The sequence below is a fragment of the Mustela lutreola genome, chromosome 16, assembly GCF_030435805.1.
Source record: "Mustela lutreola isolate mMusLut2 chromosome 16, mMusLut2.pri, whole genome shotgun sequence".
NCBI classification, from domain to species: domain Eukaryota; kingdom Metazoa; phylum Chordata; class Mammalia; order Carnivora; family Mustelidae; genus Mustela; species Mustela lutreola.
In genome coordinates this window covers 45,901,946-45,920,132 of record NC_081305.1, presented here as the reverse complement: position 1 = coordinate 45,920,132, position 18,187 = coordinate 45,901,946, and the positions used below count along the sequence as shown (strand labels likewise).

The window sequence follows — 18,187 nt, the reverse complement described above, 5'->3', positions numbered from 1 at the left end:
TGTTCTTGTGGGGCCCAGGGACAGACTGCCTGGGCTTCCCCCTCTGGATCTCGGAAACCCAGAGGCTCAGGGAGGAAGTGTGGGATGGGGGGAGGGGGTGCCCCCCTGGGGATGACCCAGGATCAGGGCCTGGGCTGGGGAAAGACACAGCCAAGAGCAGTAGGGGGCAGGGGTTACCTTTAATGCTGCATTTTGTGCCGAATCCCTATGATGCCCTGTCCCTGAGTATCCCTGCCCGCCCTCCCCCCAACTGCAGGGTGGGCACAGGGCCCCACCCTCTGGGGTACAAAGGAATAAATTAAGTGACCCCCACCCCCCTTCCCCAATAAATAGAGCAAGTATCCTGCCCAGGGCCTCCCCCCGCCTTGTGGCACAGCAGGCCAGGGCGGGGCCTGGGGTGCTACATTCATGGCTGCCCAGGCGGGCGGTGGAGGGTGGGTGTCAGCGGGAGCCATGGGCCCCGCACAGGGGCACGGTGCTGTCCTGGCTCTGCCCCTCCATGTCCATGTCAAGCAGCGTGGGCTGCATGCCAGGGAGTCCGGGGCTCTCTGGGGTGTCCGGCCTGCTGGGAGGCGAGATGCCAAGTGTCCGGCCAAAGGAGACCAGTTTCCAGGGGTCCAGGCGGGGGCGACTGGCAGCCGGCCGGGGTCTTGGGGCGAAGGTCAGGGTGGTAGGGCGGCCAGGGAACTCAGGGGGCCGGCGGTGGGTCGGGAACAAGGTCTGGGGGTCGGGCAGGCGAGGGAAGTCCAGGGGGTCTCGAGGGCCTGGTAAGAGAGGATCAGATGAGGTCAGTGGGGTGGGCCAGAAGGTGGCACTGAAAAGCCAGGACCTTTACAGGAGAAGTGGAATTTCTGACTTTTTTTGGAAATACCCGCTGATGTTTGGCCTGCTCTCCAGCTGGGGCAAGACCTTGGCCTAGGCCCCCAGCACCCCTAAGTGCTCACTCATCTGGGAGCGACTCTGAGCATCTTCCTTAAGCTGTCACAGCCTGTTCCCCAGTCACCACTCTAGATAAAGCGCTCCCCTCCAATCCCTCTCTGAAGTGCGGGGTGTGGGCACACAGCCCAGCAGAGAGACCTGAGGCACAGTACTGCCTCCGAGGGGCAGGACAGCAGCTCCCTCCCTGCCCAGTGTCTGGTAGTAGGTATAGCCCATGCCTATGCGATTCCTACACACGTCGTTGGCCTTGTTCATAAATGCACAGGGAACAGCGTCAGGCACAAGAGACTCCCCATAGCTGTTGCTGTCGCCACGAATGTCACCCGCCTGGCCCCTGGAGGCAGTTCCATTTGCCACCTCTCCGGCATCCCGGGGGCTCAACCACCCAGCAGGGAGGACTGTGGGGACACAGACCCTGGCATTGAGGGGGTCGCCGCTGGACTGGGACCTTGGACCTTGGGGGTGGGTTGGGGAGGGGAGTGGCTTTCTGCACCCTGGCTGCCGGGCATCTCACTCACCAGGGCGGGGAGCCGCGGGCTCAGGCACCCCCCGCTGCCCCAGCGCCCCGTCCGACGGCGTCCGCCGGTGCCCGCGGCTCACTGCGCGCGCGGCCGTGACGTGGGTGGGCGTGAGCGACTGGCGGGGGTCTTTCTTGAAGCTCTCCAGCTCCAGGTCCACTAGGGGGTTGGTGCTGGGCGGGGAGGGCGGCGGGGAGGGCGCGGCCGGCGCGGCCTCGTCACTGTCGGAGCGCAGCAGCGAACGCGTGGAGTTGCAGTCAGACACGGACGACAGCGACACCAGGGTGGCCGAGGGCGCCAGGCCCGGGCCGGAGGCCGCGTCGTCGCGGCGGCCGGGCGAGCGCCCGGGCGGGCTGAGGCCCCGCGGGAAGCGGCCGGCGCGGGGGAAGAGGCCGTCCAGCCAGCGCCGCTGCTCCTCACAGTCCGCCGCGCGCGCCTCGGCCACGTCTGCGCCCAGACCCACGGCGCCCAGCAGCGTGGCGCAGCCCAGCAGGGCCAGCTCGCAGCGCCGCCGGCCGCCGTGGCCTGGCCGGGAGAGTGGCGCGGGCGCCCCCGGGGAGGGCTCGGCAGGCAGGGGCACGGTGAGGTAGGACGGGGTGGTGTAGGGGGAGGGGGGCACGCTGTTGCCTCCGTCCGCCTCCGCGAACTCCTCTGCAACCGGGAGAGGGCCCGTCACTCGCCTCCCGGGTCTGGCCACCGCCCCGCCCCCCGCCCCCGCTGTCCCACGGTGCCCGGGGGACTCGATGGCAAGGGGACAGCCCCAAAAGACCCTCCGGGCAGCGCGGCCACCAAGTTCCACCAAACATGAGCCCCATGCTGCAGGGAATGAGCCTGCAACCAGCAGCTGCTCCCGGACCTTTCCAGGAACGTTGCCGACCCACGGGTCCAGTGCCCCGGCTTCCTCCCGGTAAGCCCCCAAACCCGCAAGCCCGCAAGCCCCCAAGCCTGAGGAGCGGTCACCTCTTCCTCTTGGGTTATGTTTCTCTCCGGATGCCCCTCCCTCTCCATTTTAAAGGCACCCTCACACTCTTACCCATCTCATTGAGGCTGGCGAAGCCTGGGGCGATCGGTGTATGTTTGGGGGATTTGCCCAGGTTGGGGGCGCTTGATGACCACTGTTTGCTTCCTTCCCCCAGGGCCTTCAGCCTGCAGGGAGCACCAGAGATGGGGGGAGGGGGTTACAGTGCAGGCCTGCTGGCTGTGCGGGAGAGGGCCTGGGGGCCAGGGGCAGGGCCAGCGGTGGGCTGCCAGCGGCAAGTACCTCTCCTCCCCTCCAGCCCTCTCCTTCTGCAGGGTGGAGCTGGGTCCCCAGGTCCGGCCCTTCTTCTTGCCTCCAACCAGTTCTTCCTTCTTTGGGGGCCCGCTGCGGCCCCATGTCCCACTGCCACCACCGCTGCTGCCACTGCTGCTGCCACCACCATCCACAGGAGTCACTGGGTCAAGAGAAGCTGCTGGGTCACGGGGTCTTGGACAGTCTCTGCCCACTGTGCTCCCCGCCTCACTCTCAGATCCACCCTCCACCAGCAAGTCCAAGGGACCTTGGATTCTAACTCCAAGCATGATCCTTCCCTTGCTTGTTTCCACCTACCTCCACCCCCCGCCTTGGCCCTTGCTGGTCCCTCTGGCAGGGACATACTTCCTTCGGATCCTGGCCCTCCTCTCTCCTTCTCACCCCGCAGGTCCCTGCTCAAACCCCAGATCCTTACACGGGCCTTCCTGATGTGAAACAGCCATTTTGCTCTTTAATTCCCTTCCCTGCTCTCCTTTACAGCACTTACCGCTAAAGGAAATTGTCCTCCTAACTGACTTGTTGGTTTGTTTATTCTGTCTCTCCAATGAGAATCAGGGAGGGGACCCTGCCTGTCTTGTCCCTGTTGTTCCTGTTCCTCCTGCTGAGTGCATTCTCTGCAAATGTGTGCAGAGAAAGTTTGTTGATGACAGATGGGTCAGGGCCTGGGGAGATACTCACGGCGAATGGCCCTCAGCCGGGGAATGATGCTGGGGCTTGCTGGGGGGCTAGCCCCATCGGATCCTTTCCGCTTGTCCAGGGTTGGAGAGGCCTGGACTGTGATCTTATGCTCGAAGCCTGCAAAAAGAGAGACTTTCCTGAGCAAGCCGCTCCATGGGTAGCCAAAGAGAAGGTCTCTTCATAGGATAGAAGGAGTGCTGGAATGGGAACCCCACTGTTTTGCATTCCCAAACTGCCCAAGTTACCTGGAGGCCAAGGATGGGGGGAGGGTGCCCACTTTTGGGCCTCCTGTACCTCTGGGGTAAAGGGCAGGCTTCTAACCATGACGAGTCCACCAGAGACCTCTGGCACATGCCGGATGTTGAGAGGAAGGATCCTAACTGGGTCCGTAATTAACTAAGGATTGACTATGGATCTAGGCCTAATTGTCCAACGTGGTGGCCATTAGCCACATGTGGCCACGGAGCACTTGCCTTGTGGGATGGCCGCTGAGGAACTGGAGAGTTTACACTTCATCTGTGTGGTTGCAGTGGATTTAAACTTAAACTTAGAAATGGATACTCAGTTTGGTTATTGAAAACCTTGAAGTACATTTGGAACAACTTGGGTATGTGAATCACGTGTGTGTGTGTGTGTGTGTGTGTGTGTGTGTGAGTCTACTTTCCCAACTGCAAATTTCATGAAATCCAAACACAGATCAAGTATTTTTTGATGCAAATTTAGTGCCTGGACCAAGTGAGATGCACTGTAACTTGTATGCTGGGTTTCAAAAATTGAGTATGAAAAAAGAAGGTAAAATCCCTAACAATGTTTCTTATGTTGGTTACATGGGACACCATAACATTTTGGATCTATATATGGGGCTAAATAAAATATATTGTTAAATTCAATGCCACCTATTTTTTTTTCCAGCTTTTAAGGCGGCCAGGAGGAGATTTAAAACTCAGCTGTGTGGTTTGCATTAAGTTTTGTTGGCCAGTGCTGTTCTGAACACTGCACTATGGCTTCTAATATCCCAGAGAGAGTCTAGCAACTTTACAGGGCTTACGGAGGTGAACACTGTAAGGGTCCCTAGGAAGCAGCCTTTGGGAAAACAAGAGCCCAAACCTGAACTTGAAATTGATTAAGCCATGTGAAACAAACGGGCTGAAGGTTAGCAATTTCACATGGTTTAATACCACTTTATCAGAAATGCAGGGGAAGGAGGGGTGTGTTATGCGATGCCAGGGGGACCCAGGGGGATGCAAGCGGCAACATCCGCTCCCATTGTGGGAGATGCCATGGATAAATGATGTTTCTCAACAAATTTCTGGCAAGCCAGAAAAAGCAGGAGACTGAAAGATAATTAAAAAATAATAATAATAAAATAAAATAAAAATTTTTTTAAAAACCCACAAAATTAAAACAAACAAGCAAAACAGGTAGGAGAGGAAACAACAAAGAGAAGTAGAGGAATGAACAACTCGAAGGTCATAATAGAGGTTACTCTTGGTGGAGGTGGGGGTGGCTGGGGGTTGGTGTTCGGAGGGGGTGTGAGGGCACTCGGGGTGGCTGGAGGTTCTCTCTGCCTTCATGGGGCGGGGGCCTATATGTGCTCCCGAAGCTGTACTGTTTTTCTGGTCTTTTTCCACATGCGTGATATAGTTAGCAAGAAAAAAAAGTTTACAAACTAAAAGGAAGAGGGAAGGCCCTTGTTAGGCCTGCTCCTGGCAGCCTCCGGGGCGCGGGGCGGGGGGCGGTACCGGAGGGCAGGCTGATGTGGCTGCCGCCTTCCCGCAGCTTGAGGAGGCGGCTGCGCTTGAAGTTGCCCTTGCGTTTGCGGACCCGCGGCTTCTCCTGGCTCAGCTGGCACATGAGCAGGTGCAGCTCCCGCTCCACGATGTCCATCTCGCGCTCTGCCAGCTCCTGCTCCCGCCGCCGCAGCTGCTCCTCCTGGAAGCGCTGCTCCTGAGCGGCGCGCAGCAGCTCCTCCTCCCGACTCCGGAGCTCCTGGGGAGGAGACGGGTGGCTGGGGACGGAGAGGCATACCTATCTGCCCCCTAGCCCCATACCCACCTCTCTCGGTATCCACCTCTCCTGCACCCCACCCCCCCAGGATGCACCCGCGGTTGCTGTGGTCAGGGCGCAGCACAAGCATGACCAGTGATGGGGCAACTCACTCTTTACCAGCCCTGTCAGGAGGCGAGACTGTTTTAGCACAAAGAAAGGGGTGGCCTTATTTTTTCCCCCTTTGATTTTTAATTGTTTGGCTCTTCAATTTGGAAAACTTCAAACATCCAAAAAAGGCAGAGTAGTGCACCAATGTACTGTTCACCCCTGGAGGTCAGCCACTGTTCATACTTTGCAAAGCTGCCTTCATGCCACGTCTCCCTTGCCTCCCCCGTCCCTCCCATTCTGGCTGTTAGGTTTCAGAACCCCATAGATCAGGCAATATCACTTGTAAGAATGTCAGTGCCTGGTGCCTTTTCTTATTATGCAAAGAAGCTCCCCCCCCCCCCCCCCGGCTCTGGATGAACCCAAAAACTGCAGCTCAGGGAGGGGCCTCTGCCACACTGAAGGCCCCGGAATGCAGCCTCTCACCTCATCCCCCCCACTCTGTCCCCTGCCTTCACCTTCTCTTTGGTCCGGAGGTCATCGAACATGTGCTGAATTTCCAGCTTCCAGTCTTCCTGCAGTGAGTGGAAGGACTCCAGTGGCATCTGGAACAGGGCTGACTGTTCGATGACTTCAAGCCGCTTCAAGATGCTCCCGAAATCTGGCCGCCCGTGGGGGTCTGGGTCCCAGCATTCTGGGGTGGGGGTGGGGAGGACAGCAGTGGGAGGGGAAATGTCAGTGGTCGTGCTCTGGGGCATCACCTTGCCCCGTGGAAGGCAGGACTTCAGGGAACCAACAACTTCCACGGAGCCAAGGGGAAGGAAGGCAGAGCCAAATTCCTGGCAACATTTCACTCAGTGAAACTCTGGGAGAGAAACCTGGGGACCCGCTCCCTCATGTGTGGCAGAATCAAGGATCAGGGAGGAATCCCGGGGCTAGTGAATGCTAACAGCTGCCCTGAGGAGCCGTGGGCCTGGCCAGAACAAGAGTGTGGGGGCCATGGAGGCAGTCTGTGGTCTGATGGTTGCGTCCCCTTCTCCCTCATTCCTGGGCCCACTGGGATGGATGGGTGTGAAGGAGTGAGGGCTGGCCCGAGGGCCCCTGCCACCCGAGCTGAGCCTATCTCCACAGGGCCCTGGCTCACCCTCCAGGAGGCGGGCAAAGGGCTCGGGGCACGTGGAGGGGATGGGCAGCGTCAGCTTGTTCATAGCCACGCCATATGCCACGGCCAAGGCGTCGATTTCACGGTAGGGGACCTCACCCGTCAGCAGCTCCCAGAGCAGCACCCCGAAGCTGCAGGTGGGGAAGAGGGAGGGGTGATGCTGCAGCCCACCCCAATCCTCACCTACACCCCAGCCCTGCCTCTGGTCCCCTGGGGGGCCTCCCTCACCCTAGCAACCCCCAGTGAGGCCATGAGAACGTGATTGACCTCTGCTGGCCTGATCTCAAATAGATGTTGTGGGGTTGGCTCTCTCTGATGTCTTGCCCTTGCTCTCTCTCCCCTCACCCCTATCTGAAAACCTTCAGTGTGTCCCCTGTGCCCATGGGGCAAAGGCACTTTTCTTAGCCCTGACTTCTGATGACCCCTGTAGCCCCTGCCTCCAAGTGCTCTTGCCCCTGTACCAACCCCAGCATCAGCTGCAGTCACGTCGAACAAGTTGAACCAGCCCTGTTCTTCCTACCCTCTGGCTTCGCACATGCTGTTCCCTTTGTTGAGGACATCCTTCCCTTTGCGTAACTGTCCTTTAAGTCAGAATTCAGGTACCCTCTCTACCAGGAAGCTTCCTTGATTCCATAGCCTCCAAAGCTAGGTTAGAGGCCCCTCCTCTATGTTCCCACAAGACCCCTCAGCACTTACCTCTAAAAACAAGTTAACACTATTTAACATGTATAAAGCACTTACTCCAGGCCAGCACCGTGCTAGGCGCTCTCAGTAATCCTCACAACAGCCCTGTAAGGCAGAAGGTATGGGTATGACCCCTGTTTTATCCGGCGAGCAGGCGCAGGCTCAGAGAGGCTAAGTTGTCTGCCTAAAGGTCACACAGCCAGTAAGTGGATAGGTCTCAGGCCTGCTTGAGGCCCATGGCAGTGTCCTTAATGGATATGCAACACCGGGGCGTGCACCCCTCTGCTGGTCCCCTGCGGGTCCACCTGCTCTGGGAAACTGAGCTCCCTCAGGAGCCTAATGACCATCTCATGCAGCGCCCGGCATGCGGAAGGTCCCCGGGCTCCCCCACATCCACACGTGCGTTCACTCCACACAGAAACACATCCGCTCTGCGCCAGACATTGTTCTAGGCCCCAGAGCAAGAGGGACACCACGTCTCCTCTCCTCCAGCTGGCAGCCTCCCTTCTGATGGCCAGCACTAGGACTCTGAGTGGGGCGTATCCTTTCTGAAATAATTTTCCATCCTCCTTTGTAGCTAAGGGAGCCCCCGGGGCGATAGCCCCAGACCGTGGGATGGAGGAGGCTATGTCCACTGCAGCTAACTTCTGGGAAGTGTCCTTAGAGAGAAGGGGTGTCTTTTCCGCTTTTGGCCTTCCTACTGGCTGTAATGTGGTCCTAAAAGCTGGAGCCCAAGCAGCCACTTTGGATGTTGGATGATGAAGCGAGCTTGGGAAGAGAGGCCACGTGAGGTGGAGGAAAATAGCAGTGGCGTGAACCCCGCACCTCCCCCGCATCACTGGAAACCCGTTGGGATGTTTGGACAGTCATGACAACCAGGGAGCGTGATGACGTCTGGGGGCCAGGAACCATGGATGCCTGGTATCCTGAAAAGTACAGGTGGGACCACACAAGGAAGAATGACCTTGCCTGATGTCAATGACACTCCTGTTGAGGAACCCCCTGATCTAGGATCCCGAATTCCTGTTGCCAGGGGCCCCACAGAGGCCCTGGGCTTTACATACAAGCAGAAGCTTCCGTTTGTTGCATTTGGGGTTTTCTGCTCAGAGATCTGGCTCTGTTAAATGTTCGGTACCACAGACGAATGCTTCAACATAAAGCCACTGAGAGCCTTCTCCGAAGGGCTGCACTGCTCTCATGGAGACCTCCTGTCTGATTTGTCTGCCCCAAAGCCATGACTTTGCCACTTGGTCCATCTGGAGCCTCAGCTGGGGACTGACCTGGGTTGGGCTCCCTCCCAGGAGGAGGCCTGGGGTTGAAGAGGTCCAGCTGCCACCAACCAGCCTCGCTGGTAAGGGCAACAGCCTCCTCACTGGCACCCGCCCCCACTACTCCTGTCCTCATCCTCCAGCCCAGGCAGCCTTGCAACACTCAGCCAAACCATGCCATTCACTAAGGCCACTCTTGGCTTTCGCCCGCACTTAGAATAAAGCTCAGTGCCTGGTCCCTCGTCCCGCTCTCTCCTCTGTCATTTCCTACCACCTCTCTCCTTGCCTGCTCTGCGCCAGCTGCGTGGGCCTCGTAGTTGTATCTGGAATGGAGCAAGCTTGTTCTCACGCTGGGGTCTCCTTTGTGGGCCCTGTCCCCATGGCCTAGGAAGCTTCTTCCCCCAAACTGCACAGGGTTGGCTCCCTCGTGTCTGCCTGCACTCAGTTCAAGTCTCGCTTCCTAGCAAAGCCTTCCCCAAAGTCATCCTCCAGCTTTTCGATCTGCCACCTGGCTCTTAATACTGTCTGCTGCTTTGTCCTGGGGGATTAGCTCGCTATCTTTTGAAATTATTTTAGGACTTCTTAAACTCAAAATCAGCTGTTTTCCCAGATTTTTTGTGTTTATTTACTTATTTACTATCCCCACGGGCAGGAAATGTGTCTACTTTTATTTCCTGTCATATCCCTAGCACCCAGAGTAGACAGATGGACGGACGGCTGGGTGGATGGGTGGATGGATGGATGCCTCCAAAGGCCTCAGTTTCCTGCTGACAAGTGGGGTGGCATGCTAGATGGTGACTGAGGGCCCTGGTACTGACACCTTATCTCTAGATCTTTGGAATTTTCCACTAGAATCTGAGTCCTCAGCTGCCACCTGACCACACGGAGCAGACACCCGCTTTGGTGTCTGCTGGCCTGACCTTGCCAGCGGGCCCCTTGGCCAGGCCCGGATCCTTGCTTCAGTGGGAGACCGCCCCTCCCACTCTGTCACCCCTCCCCATGCCCCTGCTCCCCTATTGCCAGGACTCCCCCACCGTCCCCATCAGCACCTCCAGACATCACTGCTTTTGGAGAAGAGGGAGAGACGGATAACCTCTGGAGCCATCCAGGCGTAAGTCCCCGCAGCGCTCATTTTGGTGGTCTTGTGCCACTCGCGGGCGAGGCCAAAGTCTGTGATCTTGAGCACCGTGTCTGCGAGGTTGTGGTTCTCGATGGCCTCCAGGATAAGGACTGGGGGGTGGGGAGGAAGAAAGGTGGGTCACCCCACAGCTTCTGGGCTACAGACCCAAGTATCCTGGCCCCTGCCTCAACTGGAGTCCCCGACTTGTTCTCTCCCCCACCTCAAGCTCTCCATCCCCCTCCCCACAGTGGCTCCTTTCCTGGTCTGGAATATCGTGGACCCTTCCCTGCAGTCCAATCCCTGCCCCAGGCTCCCATGAAGGCAGAGGGGGCTTCTCCTGGGCCCACTACCCTCCTCACTTCAACCTGGGCTCTGGGGAGCTCATTGCAAGGTCTGTAGCCAATGCCTTGGTTCTCCTTGGTCTAGGCCTTGAATTCCCAGCCAGCCCAGAGGTGGGAACTATAGGCCATGAGCAGAAGGGACGAATGTGGTTCTTTGTTACCCACTGTGGCAAACTGCATGGGGGGTGCAATTCTACTCCCTTCTGCAGCATCACAGTCCTGGCCGTGTGATTGTGCCTTCCTCTCCCCCGGGAAAGAGGCAGAGTATACTTCCCCCTCCTTGACTTCCGGGTTGTTGGCCACATGACTTGTTTTGGTCAACAGGATGAGAATGCCAGGTCCTAGCCTAGGCCTTGAGAGGCCTCACTCGTCTGCCTGCCCTCTCAGCTTCTGCCATCACCACGAGACCATGCCTGCTGGTCCAGAGTGCATGGGAGCTACTTGGAGTCAAGGCTCTCCGGCTGAGCCCAGCCTACAGCTTACCCTCTGGCAGGCGTGCACATGTGTGAGCAGCAATAAATGACATCAAGTTTTAAGACACGGAGTCTTGGGGGTGGCTTGTTTCATAGCATTAGGGTGACAGAATTGGACAGATATATCCCCCAAGCATATTGAGTGGTTCCAACTTGCTGCCTGGGATGGTTCCTAACGATGATTATAATCATGGCTGGTGTTTATCAGCAGTCCATTATATGGCACACACTGTGCTAAGCCCTTCATATGAATTAACTAGAAAGCAGCCCATTTTATTGACTAGGCTCAGAGAGATGAAGTCTCCTGGCCAAGATCATACAGCTAGAAAACTGTGCAGCAAAGACCTGATCGAGATCTGTCCCGAGAGCCCAATATCTTAACTGCTATGATGTTCTACCAGCTTCTACCAAGCAGAGTCTCCAAAGCGTACAGGGCCCTGCCTAGGTTTGAATCCCGCTCTGCCACTCACTAGCATATCCTTGTTATAATGTATTTTTCTTAATGCTAAAATTTCTCCTCTGTTAAATGGAGACAACAGTAATATTTACTCTAGAGGGTTGTAGGAAGGATTTAGGGCCTGAAGCAAAAGTACATCCTTACAAAATCCTGGCTATTGTTATTAGTGTGCGATGTCACCATAATTGGTCGTTTGTCCTCCACCTGGATCTTTGATCCTTTCTGGCTACATCTCCCGTCATCAAAGACCAGAGGCCTCCCTTGACTCTCTGGCATGTGACTCTATCCCTCTCTTCTTGGTCCCCACCTCTCCTGTTTGTGGGGTGACCCTGTGACAGAGGGAACACTCTCCCATCTGCGTCACCCCTGTGTAGAAACTCTCTAATGGCTTCCATGGCATTGACTAAAATTCCCCAAATCCTCATCATGGCCCCCGGGGTCATCCTGATCTGGGCCCTGCCTACACTTCTGACCTCATCTCCTAACTCTGCCTCATTCCTCTTCTTCCAACCCCTCTGGTCTCCTTGCTATTTTCTCCAACAAGGCATGTTCATTCCCACCTTGGGACCTTGGGTAGTCTTTGCTCAGGCCTCCACTCCAGGACTGCCTCCCCTGCTCATCTGACTCCAAGAGCTCCTTCTGCCTCATCTGTGATCTACTTTACTTCCTTCAGAGCCCCTGATACTCTCTGGAAACTGTCATCTGTCTCTCTACCTACCCATTTAAATAACCATCATCTACTTCTATTTACTGGCCCCTAACTTCCATATGGGGAAATCTTGCCTGATTCACTTCTGTAATCCCAGAGCTTACGACAGGGCCCATATACTTAATTCTGCTTATGAATTACTGGTTGAATGAACCAGTGTATGTATGGCACCAGGAGAGGGGCTCCTTTGGGAAAGAGGAATGGAGGAAGCTGGGCTGTGAAGCCCCATGACCGACTGTCCCAGCCACAGACCTGTCCCACTGACTGAGCCTACAGAGCCCCAACAATCCTATGTCTGGTAGCAATGGCTGCAGGAAACCTGGCGGCACGGGTGTGTGTCCTTACACTCCACCTTTAGGCTGTTGAATCAGCAGGGGTGAGGAAGGGCCAAGAAGAGCACGGTCAGTCTTCAAGAGGACACGCTGCCCATCCTGCCTCCACTTGCCCAGCAAATCGGAGCATCAGGGAAGGCAGGAGCCATCTGTGTGTCTCTTGCTCCATTCCCCAGCCCTGGCACAGTGCTTGGCACCCTTCGAGCTCCTGGCAGCTCTGTTAGTACCCAAATGCGAGGTCTAGAAGGTAAGGAACACACATCCTTCTGCTGCAGGGGCTTTGCTGTTGCAGGGTGGGTGGGGGAGGGCAGAGCGACAAAATTATAAAAAACAAACAAACAAAAACAAAAAACCCCGCGAAATGGATTCAAACAAATGTCAAGGCGCGGAATTGGCAGAAATCAGAAGTAGATGAGATGCGGGGATCCAAAGGTGAGGGCAAAGGGGAACCCACCACATTTCAGGTGAGGGCAGGGCACACTCTGGCCTCATTCACTGCTGAGCCTTTTCCTTAGCGTATGACTTGGCCCAGCAAACACCAGATGAGAAAAGAAAGAATGAATCCATCAGTGTGGAAGGAAAGGGAGTGAGGTGGGGCAGAGGAAGGATGGGAGGTGCCAGGAAGGTAGGCTTTCCCCTGCTGTATACTTAGGACCCCCAGCAGGGTGTGGCTCAGGAAGTACTGGGGAATGAATGAAATCTTTAGTTTGTGAGGACCACAAGAGTGGAAACCACCGGGAATAGGTGCTCCGTTAACATGTGCTAACATTATGAGAAGCTCCTGGACCTAAGTGGGGGTCCTGGGGAGCCTTCCCTTCTGCCTGGCCCCAGTTCCCATTCAACCAACCAAGCAACTTCTGAGAGCCTGGGATAAGCCAGGAAGCCTGGAAGATTTTACATAAGGCACATCCCGCTTCCTCCTCCCTCACCTCCACTTGGCCTCCGCTAGCTGGGGCAGAGGCCTGGGAGGACTCCAGGAAATGGTTCTCAAGTGGGGGCGGCTTTATCCTCCCCCCACCCCCAGGGGACATTTGGCAATGTCTGGAGACAAGTTTCGGTTATCATAACTGGGGATGGGGAATGCTCAGGGCATCTGGTGGGCAGAGGCCCATGAGTCTGCTAAAGAGACCCCGACACACAGGGCAGCCTGCTCCGATCCTCTCGCCCCAGAGATAAATAGTGCCAAGGCTAAGAAACCCTGACTCCAGGCTAGGCTCTTTCTATTCACCCCCCCCCCCCCCCCCCCCCCGTGGACTCTGGCATCGGGGCTGGACAGCGAATGCCATGAGGGCGGCCACTGCATCGGTGCTGTTTGATGCCAGGAGGGCAGTGCCGGTCACATTTACTGAGCGACTGTGACTCTGTAGTCTGGGGTACAGGTGGCCCCTTGACCTTTCTGAGCCTCCTTTTCCTCCCTTAATGGGCGAGGCCTGCCTCACTTGGCCGGGAAGGTATACTGCTGCCTCTTCTCACCCTAGGCAGTGTCTTCTGGTGTCCCCATTTCCCACCACCTACACTTGACCTCACAAGATTCTGTAGAAGCAAGTTTTGGGGGGAGGACACCACTTACTGTTGATGGACTTGAGGTCCCGGTGGATGATGGGCACAGGGGCATCATTGTGTAGGTAGTTCATGCCCCGGGCCACCTGCACAGCCCAGTTGACCAGCACATGAGGGGGCACCCGGCGGCCTGCCAGCACCCTGCTCAGTGCGCCCCCCCTGGCATACTCCATCACCAGGCAGAGGTGTGGGGGGCTGAGGCAGGCACCTCGGAGGGCAATGATGTTGGGGTGCTTCAGGGCTCCGAAGAGCCGGGCCTCCTGGCGCACCTGCTCTGCTGTCACTGCCGGGTCCCGCTCAGGGTCCAGCCGGGCGGCCTTGACAGCCACCTCCTCGCCGCGCCACAGGGCCCGGTAGACCTTGCCAAAGCCCCCTACACCGATGATCTCCTCTAGCTGCAGCTCGTGGAAAGGGATCTCCTGGGGCAGCTGGAGGCCCGCGGGCGCGGCGGGGGCGCCGGGGGCTACGTAGTTGCTGGGGAAAACGCCCACACGGCCGCTGGGTAGCTGCCCGGTCCACCAGCCCTCGTCGCCCGACACCGCACAGTCCTGGGAAAGCACCTGGACGCGGTCGCCCCTCCGCAGGGTCAGCTCCTCATCGCCCGCCGCCTCGTAGTCGAACACCGCGGTCCAGACGGGCCCCGTGGGGGTCGTGCCCCACTCCTTGGCCGTCCCCCCCTCCTCCTCCTCCATGGGGGAGGGGCCGGGGGCTGCGGGAGGCCGCTTCACACTGGCTGCCCGCGGGATGCAGAGGGGGGGCCCCGGTGGCCAGGATGGGGGGCAGTCCCTGTGGGTTTTAGGGGGCTCCTGGTGGCCATGGCCGGGGGGGGGGGAGGGCCTCCGCAGGAGCAACAAAAAGCCTCCTTAAAAGGGCAGGGTCGTCCCCTCTGATTTAGCTGCCCAAGCGGGGCGGGGTGCGGGAAGGGCGGCGGGTTCACCTGTTCCCCCCAAATGTCAGGGCGCTAAGAGGGCCTGGCCGCGCGGCTTCCGAATTCCTGCCGGGGCCCGCCGGTGGTGGACGAGGGTGAGGGAAGCAGGCAGCCCCCTTCCCCGCGCCTCTCACCCCGCGCAGCTCCACCGGCGGCCCCCGGCTCCGCATCCCGGGCCACGACTGCCGGGCGGGGTGGGGGTAGCTGGGCCCGGGGGCGCCTGCCCCGCGATGGGGTGGCGCGCCCCTCGGCCTTCTCACGCGCGGGGCGGCCGGTCGGCCCCCATCCTCAGCACCCGCCTCCCGGTCGGCCCCAGCCCTGCCCCCGCCCGCGCCGCTTCCCGGGGCCGCCGGCGGTGCCCGAGTGACGTGATCGCCGCCGCCGCCGCCGCGGTGCCGCCTGGGAGTTGTAGTCTCCGCCCGGGCGGCCTCGAGGCTGTCCACTAGCCCCCAGAGCCCCGCTGCCAACGTCGGGCCGCAGAGGGGATCCCGCGGGGCCGAAGGAATCCTCCCGGGGAGTTAAGCCTGGCCTCGGACCCTGGAACCTCTTGGGCCGGACGCCAGGAGGAGGGAAGGAGGAGGGGGCCAAGCGCTCCTCACAGACCCTGCGGGTCCGCTGCTCAAGGTGGGATTGACGGCGGCTGACTGGCTTCGCAAAGCGAAATATAGAAGCTGCCTGAGTGGTGGTTACTGCCTCCAGCCTCTAACGCGGCTGGGACAAGGTCCTCTTTGCTGGCCGGCCCCTTGGGGTCCCGACCCGAGGTGCACGTCGGGAAATGTAGTCCGTTCTCGGACCCGCGCGACAGGAGGCGGCCCCAAACACTGGAAGCTTGTTGGTGGCTCTTGCAAGCTGGGGGGGTCCGGCGATGAGAGGCCTCAGCGGGAAAGACCCGGCAGGCAGGACGTGTTTACTGTCGGTGGGGAAATCATAGCCATGTCTTTTCCCACCAGTTCTGGGTTCTTCCGCCTCAGCAGTCAAACCTCATACCCTCGAGAATTCCCCGCCTCCCAGAATAGGAACTTCAATTTATTGGGGCTTAACGCGCCTCTTGTGCTAAGTGCTTTGCACGCGGGGAGCATCATTAAATTCTCGCAGAGACCCCATTTTACAGATGACGTGTTAAGAAGCAGAGTCTCTTGTCCGAGGTCACAGAGGTGTAAATGGCAAAGCGGGAATCAGAGGCAGATTTTTAAATTAAACATGATTCTTCAAACACACTGCCTTCCCATTTAAAGAGTGAGGAAACTGAGTCCTGCAGAGCTTCAGCGACTGGCTCAAGATCTGTAAGCTCGTAAGCGGCAAAATTCTGGGCCTTTTCCCGTGGCTTTTCCTGGGTGGCCCGAAGGTCTGGAGGTAGGAAAGAAGAGAGGAACTATGATGGGCTGTGGTTCCCAAGGTCCAGAGAACTACCCCCAACCTTCACCCTCCCTCCCCAACTTAGGACCTATCAAGAATGCTTGTTAGAAGCCAGAGTCCCCCCCCTTATTCTGAGTACAGGTGATTTTGCTGTAACCGATATATGCGTTCCTGAAAAAACTTGGAGTTCTACAAAACAGTGCGCAATATATAACAAGGGTTTATAGGAAAAATAGAACTAGGAACAGATTGTTCAAAACGAACGCAACTTTATAATCAGAGCTACAAAACCAATAAGACATACCAATGAGAAACCAGTAGAAATACTAGCACAGTTAAATTTCCACGGACATTCACACTTAGGAGCGCCTTCAGTCTCTTCTTTGCAATCTTTAAAAGCTGGGGCTTGTGCTTCCTTCTCAGAGATGCTGGTCTGGAGGTAATAATTTCTAATGGAGACCATTTCCATCAAAATTAAAAATCTGATTGAAGGTGTTGTCTCCCATTAATCTGTCATTTTGATATGAGAGAATATCATTGTAGTTTCTTCATCTGCATTCACAGCTTGGCCACATACCATAACATTGCAGCAAGCATTATGGTCTTTAAACCACCAAAAGGAGCCACGGTGTATCTAAAGGAAGAGCCTTCTGCAGATTTGCAGCTTTTTGTGTGTAAAGATCCTCTTTGATCACTAGGCTTCCCCTTTAACTGTGAGAAACCTTGCCCCTGATTGCTTCAAAATATTAACTTCCAGGACAAAATTGCCTATTAACCAACATGCTTGTGTTATGCTGACATTGTTACTCTGTTTACCTTGTGGGTTGATTCAAATCAGAGAGAGGCAGATGGGCAGCAGAACAAGTGGTTTCCAAGTAGCTGTCTAGACTTGGGTGAGGAAGGGGAGCCTCCTTGATTCTAAGCCTGGGGGATCCTGCAGGGGAATGGGGAGTGAGATGGACCTTGTCAATTCCACAACAAATACCTTGGATTTTCATTGAGCTTGTAATGAATAAATTACTAATTTGGGGGAGAATTTATGATTTGTGATATTGAGTCTTCTGTCTTGGACACAGGTATAATTTTCTCCTGGGATATCTTATGCATGCGTTCTCTGGTTCACTCCCTGGGACTTTACTGTTTTTACTTTTTATTTATGACTTGGGTTTTTTTTCTTCTTATCAGTTACAACTGTTGTGCTTTTATTGCTAATGTTCTTCTGGCTACGTTGTTGAACTCACTCTTGTTTTAATTCTCCATACTCTCCTGGCTAGATGATCCTCTTGTGGTAACAAAATGACAGCTTAATATTTCCACCTTTATAACTCTGCTCTCCCCTTCCCGTTTGGCTAGGAATTCCAATGCAATGTTACCGATAGTGGTGATAATGAACAATCCTTATCTTGTGCCAGGCTTTTTAAAAAATATATTTTTATATTTTTAAAAAGATTTTTATTTATTTATTTGACACACGCACAGAGAGATATCACAAGTAGACAGAGAGACAGGCAGAGAGGGGCAGGGAAGCAGTCTCCCTGCAGAGCAGAGAGCCCAATGTGGGGCTCAATCCCAGGACCCTGGGATCATGATCTGAGCCCAAGGCAGAGGCTTAACTAATGCACTGAGCCACCCAGTCGCCCCACTGTGCCAGACTTTTAATACTATTTCATTTAGGGTTGTTTTGCGTTTGTTTTCAGAATGGAATTGGCCCGTGTTTTTCTTTCTTGCCCTGTCCTTGCCCAGTTTTGACAGTAGGGAAATGCTAGCCCTGTTCTATGATTTGGGGGAACCGTCTACCTTATTCTGCAATCTGGAATGGTTGTGGTTCAGTGGAGTTATCTACTCTTTGAGCATTTGGTGGAATTTGACTGAAAGGTCATCCACGCATGGTACCTTTCTGGTAGTTCTTTGTCATTTCAACTTCTTCTGTGGGTGTTGGTTTATTCAGATTCATTACTTTCTCCTGGAATAAATTTTTGTGATTTATATTTGCCTACAACAATCTCTGTTTTATCTAGGATTTCAGATTCATTTATGCATGTTATTTTTATACTTTATACATGTTATATTTTATGATTTATTTGCATCTGAAGTTGTATTTCCTTTGGTTTTCCTGGTACTTACTTGTTCCTTCTCTTCTTTTTCTGCAAAGTTGTCCAACATTTTATAGTTCTATCAGTGTTAAAAAAACAAACCAGGGGCGCCTGGGTGGCTCAGTGGGTTCTCTGCTCTCTGCTCAGCAGGGAGCCTGCTTCCTCCTCTCTCTCTGCCTGCCTC

General features: G+C 56.0%; 1 protein-coding gene and 1 long non-coding RNA gene across 4 annotated transcripts in view; one reads left to right on the top strand and one right to left on the bottom strand.

The window, feature by feature from the left end:
• Positions 1-148: 148 nt before the first annotated feature.
• On the bottom strand, positions 149-14,903 carry MAP3K10 (mitogen-activated protein kinase kinase kinase 10). The gene is made up of 10 exons (XM_059150917.1): positions 13,637-14,903; positions 9,684-9,864; positions 6,665-6,813; positions 6,039-6,214; positions 5,169-5,415; positions 3,427-3,543; positions 2,719-2,890; positions 2,491-2,603; positions 1,458-2,108; positions 149-764 (listed from the first exon to the last, which is right to left on the bottom strand). The coding sequence occupies exons 1-10, from the start codon at positions 14,316-14,318 to the stop codon at positions 442-444; spliced, it is 2,811 nt and encodes a 936-aa protein (XP_059006900.1). The 5' UTR covers positions 14,319-14,903; the 3' UTR covers positions 149-441.
• A 79-nt stretch (positions 14,904-14,982) lies between these two features.
• LOC131817513 (uncharacterized) overlaps positions 14,983-18,187 on the top strand; it is a 39,684-nt gene continuing 36,479 nt past the window's right edge. For all 3 annotated transcript variants that reach the window (XR_009348536.1, XR_009348535.1, XR_009348537.1), the window contains exon 1: positions 14,983-15,178. This is a non-coding gene — a long non-coding RNA (uncharacterized LOC131817513). The remainder of the gene's footprint in view (positions 15,179-18,187) is intronic.

Excerpts from the sequence above, each read along its gene's own strand:
- MAP3K10 (XM_059150917.1), bottom strand. The coding sequence starts at position 14,318 with ATGGAGGAGGAGGAGGGGGGGACGGCCAAGGAGTGGGGCACGACCCCC. Across the intron at positions 6,814-9,683 it reads AAAAGCAGTGATGTCTGGAG|CTTCGGGGTGCTGCTCTGGG; the intron begins GTGCTGATGGGG and ends CCCCACCTGCAG. Across the intron at positions 3,544-5,168 it reads CCACATCAGCCTGCCCTCCG|GCTTCGAGCATAAGATCACA; the intron begins GTACCGCCCCCC and ends CTCTTTTTGCAG.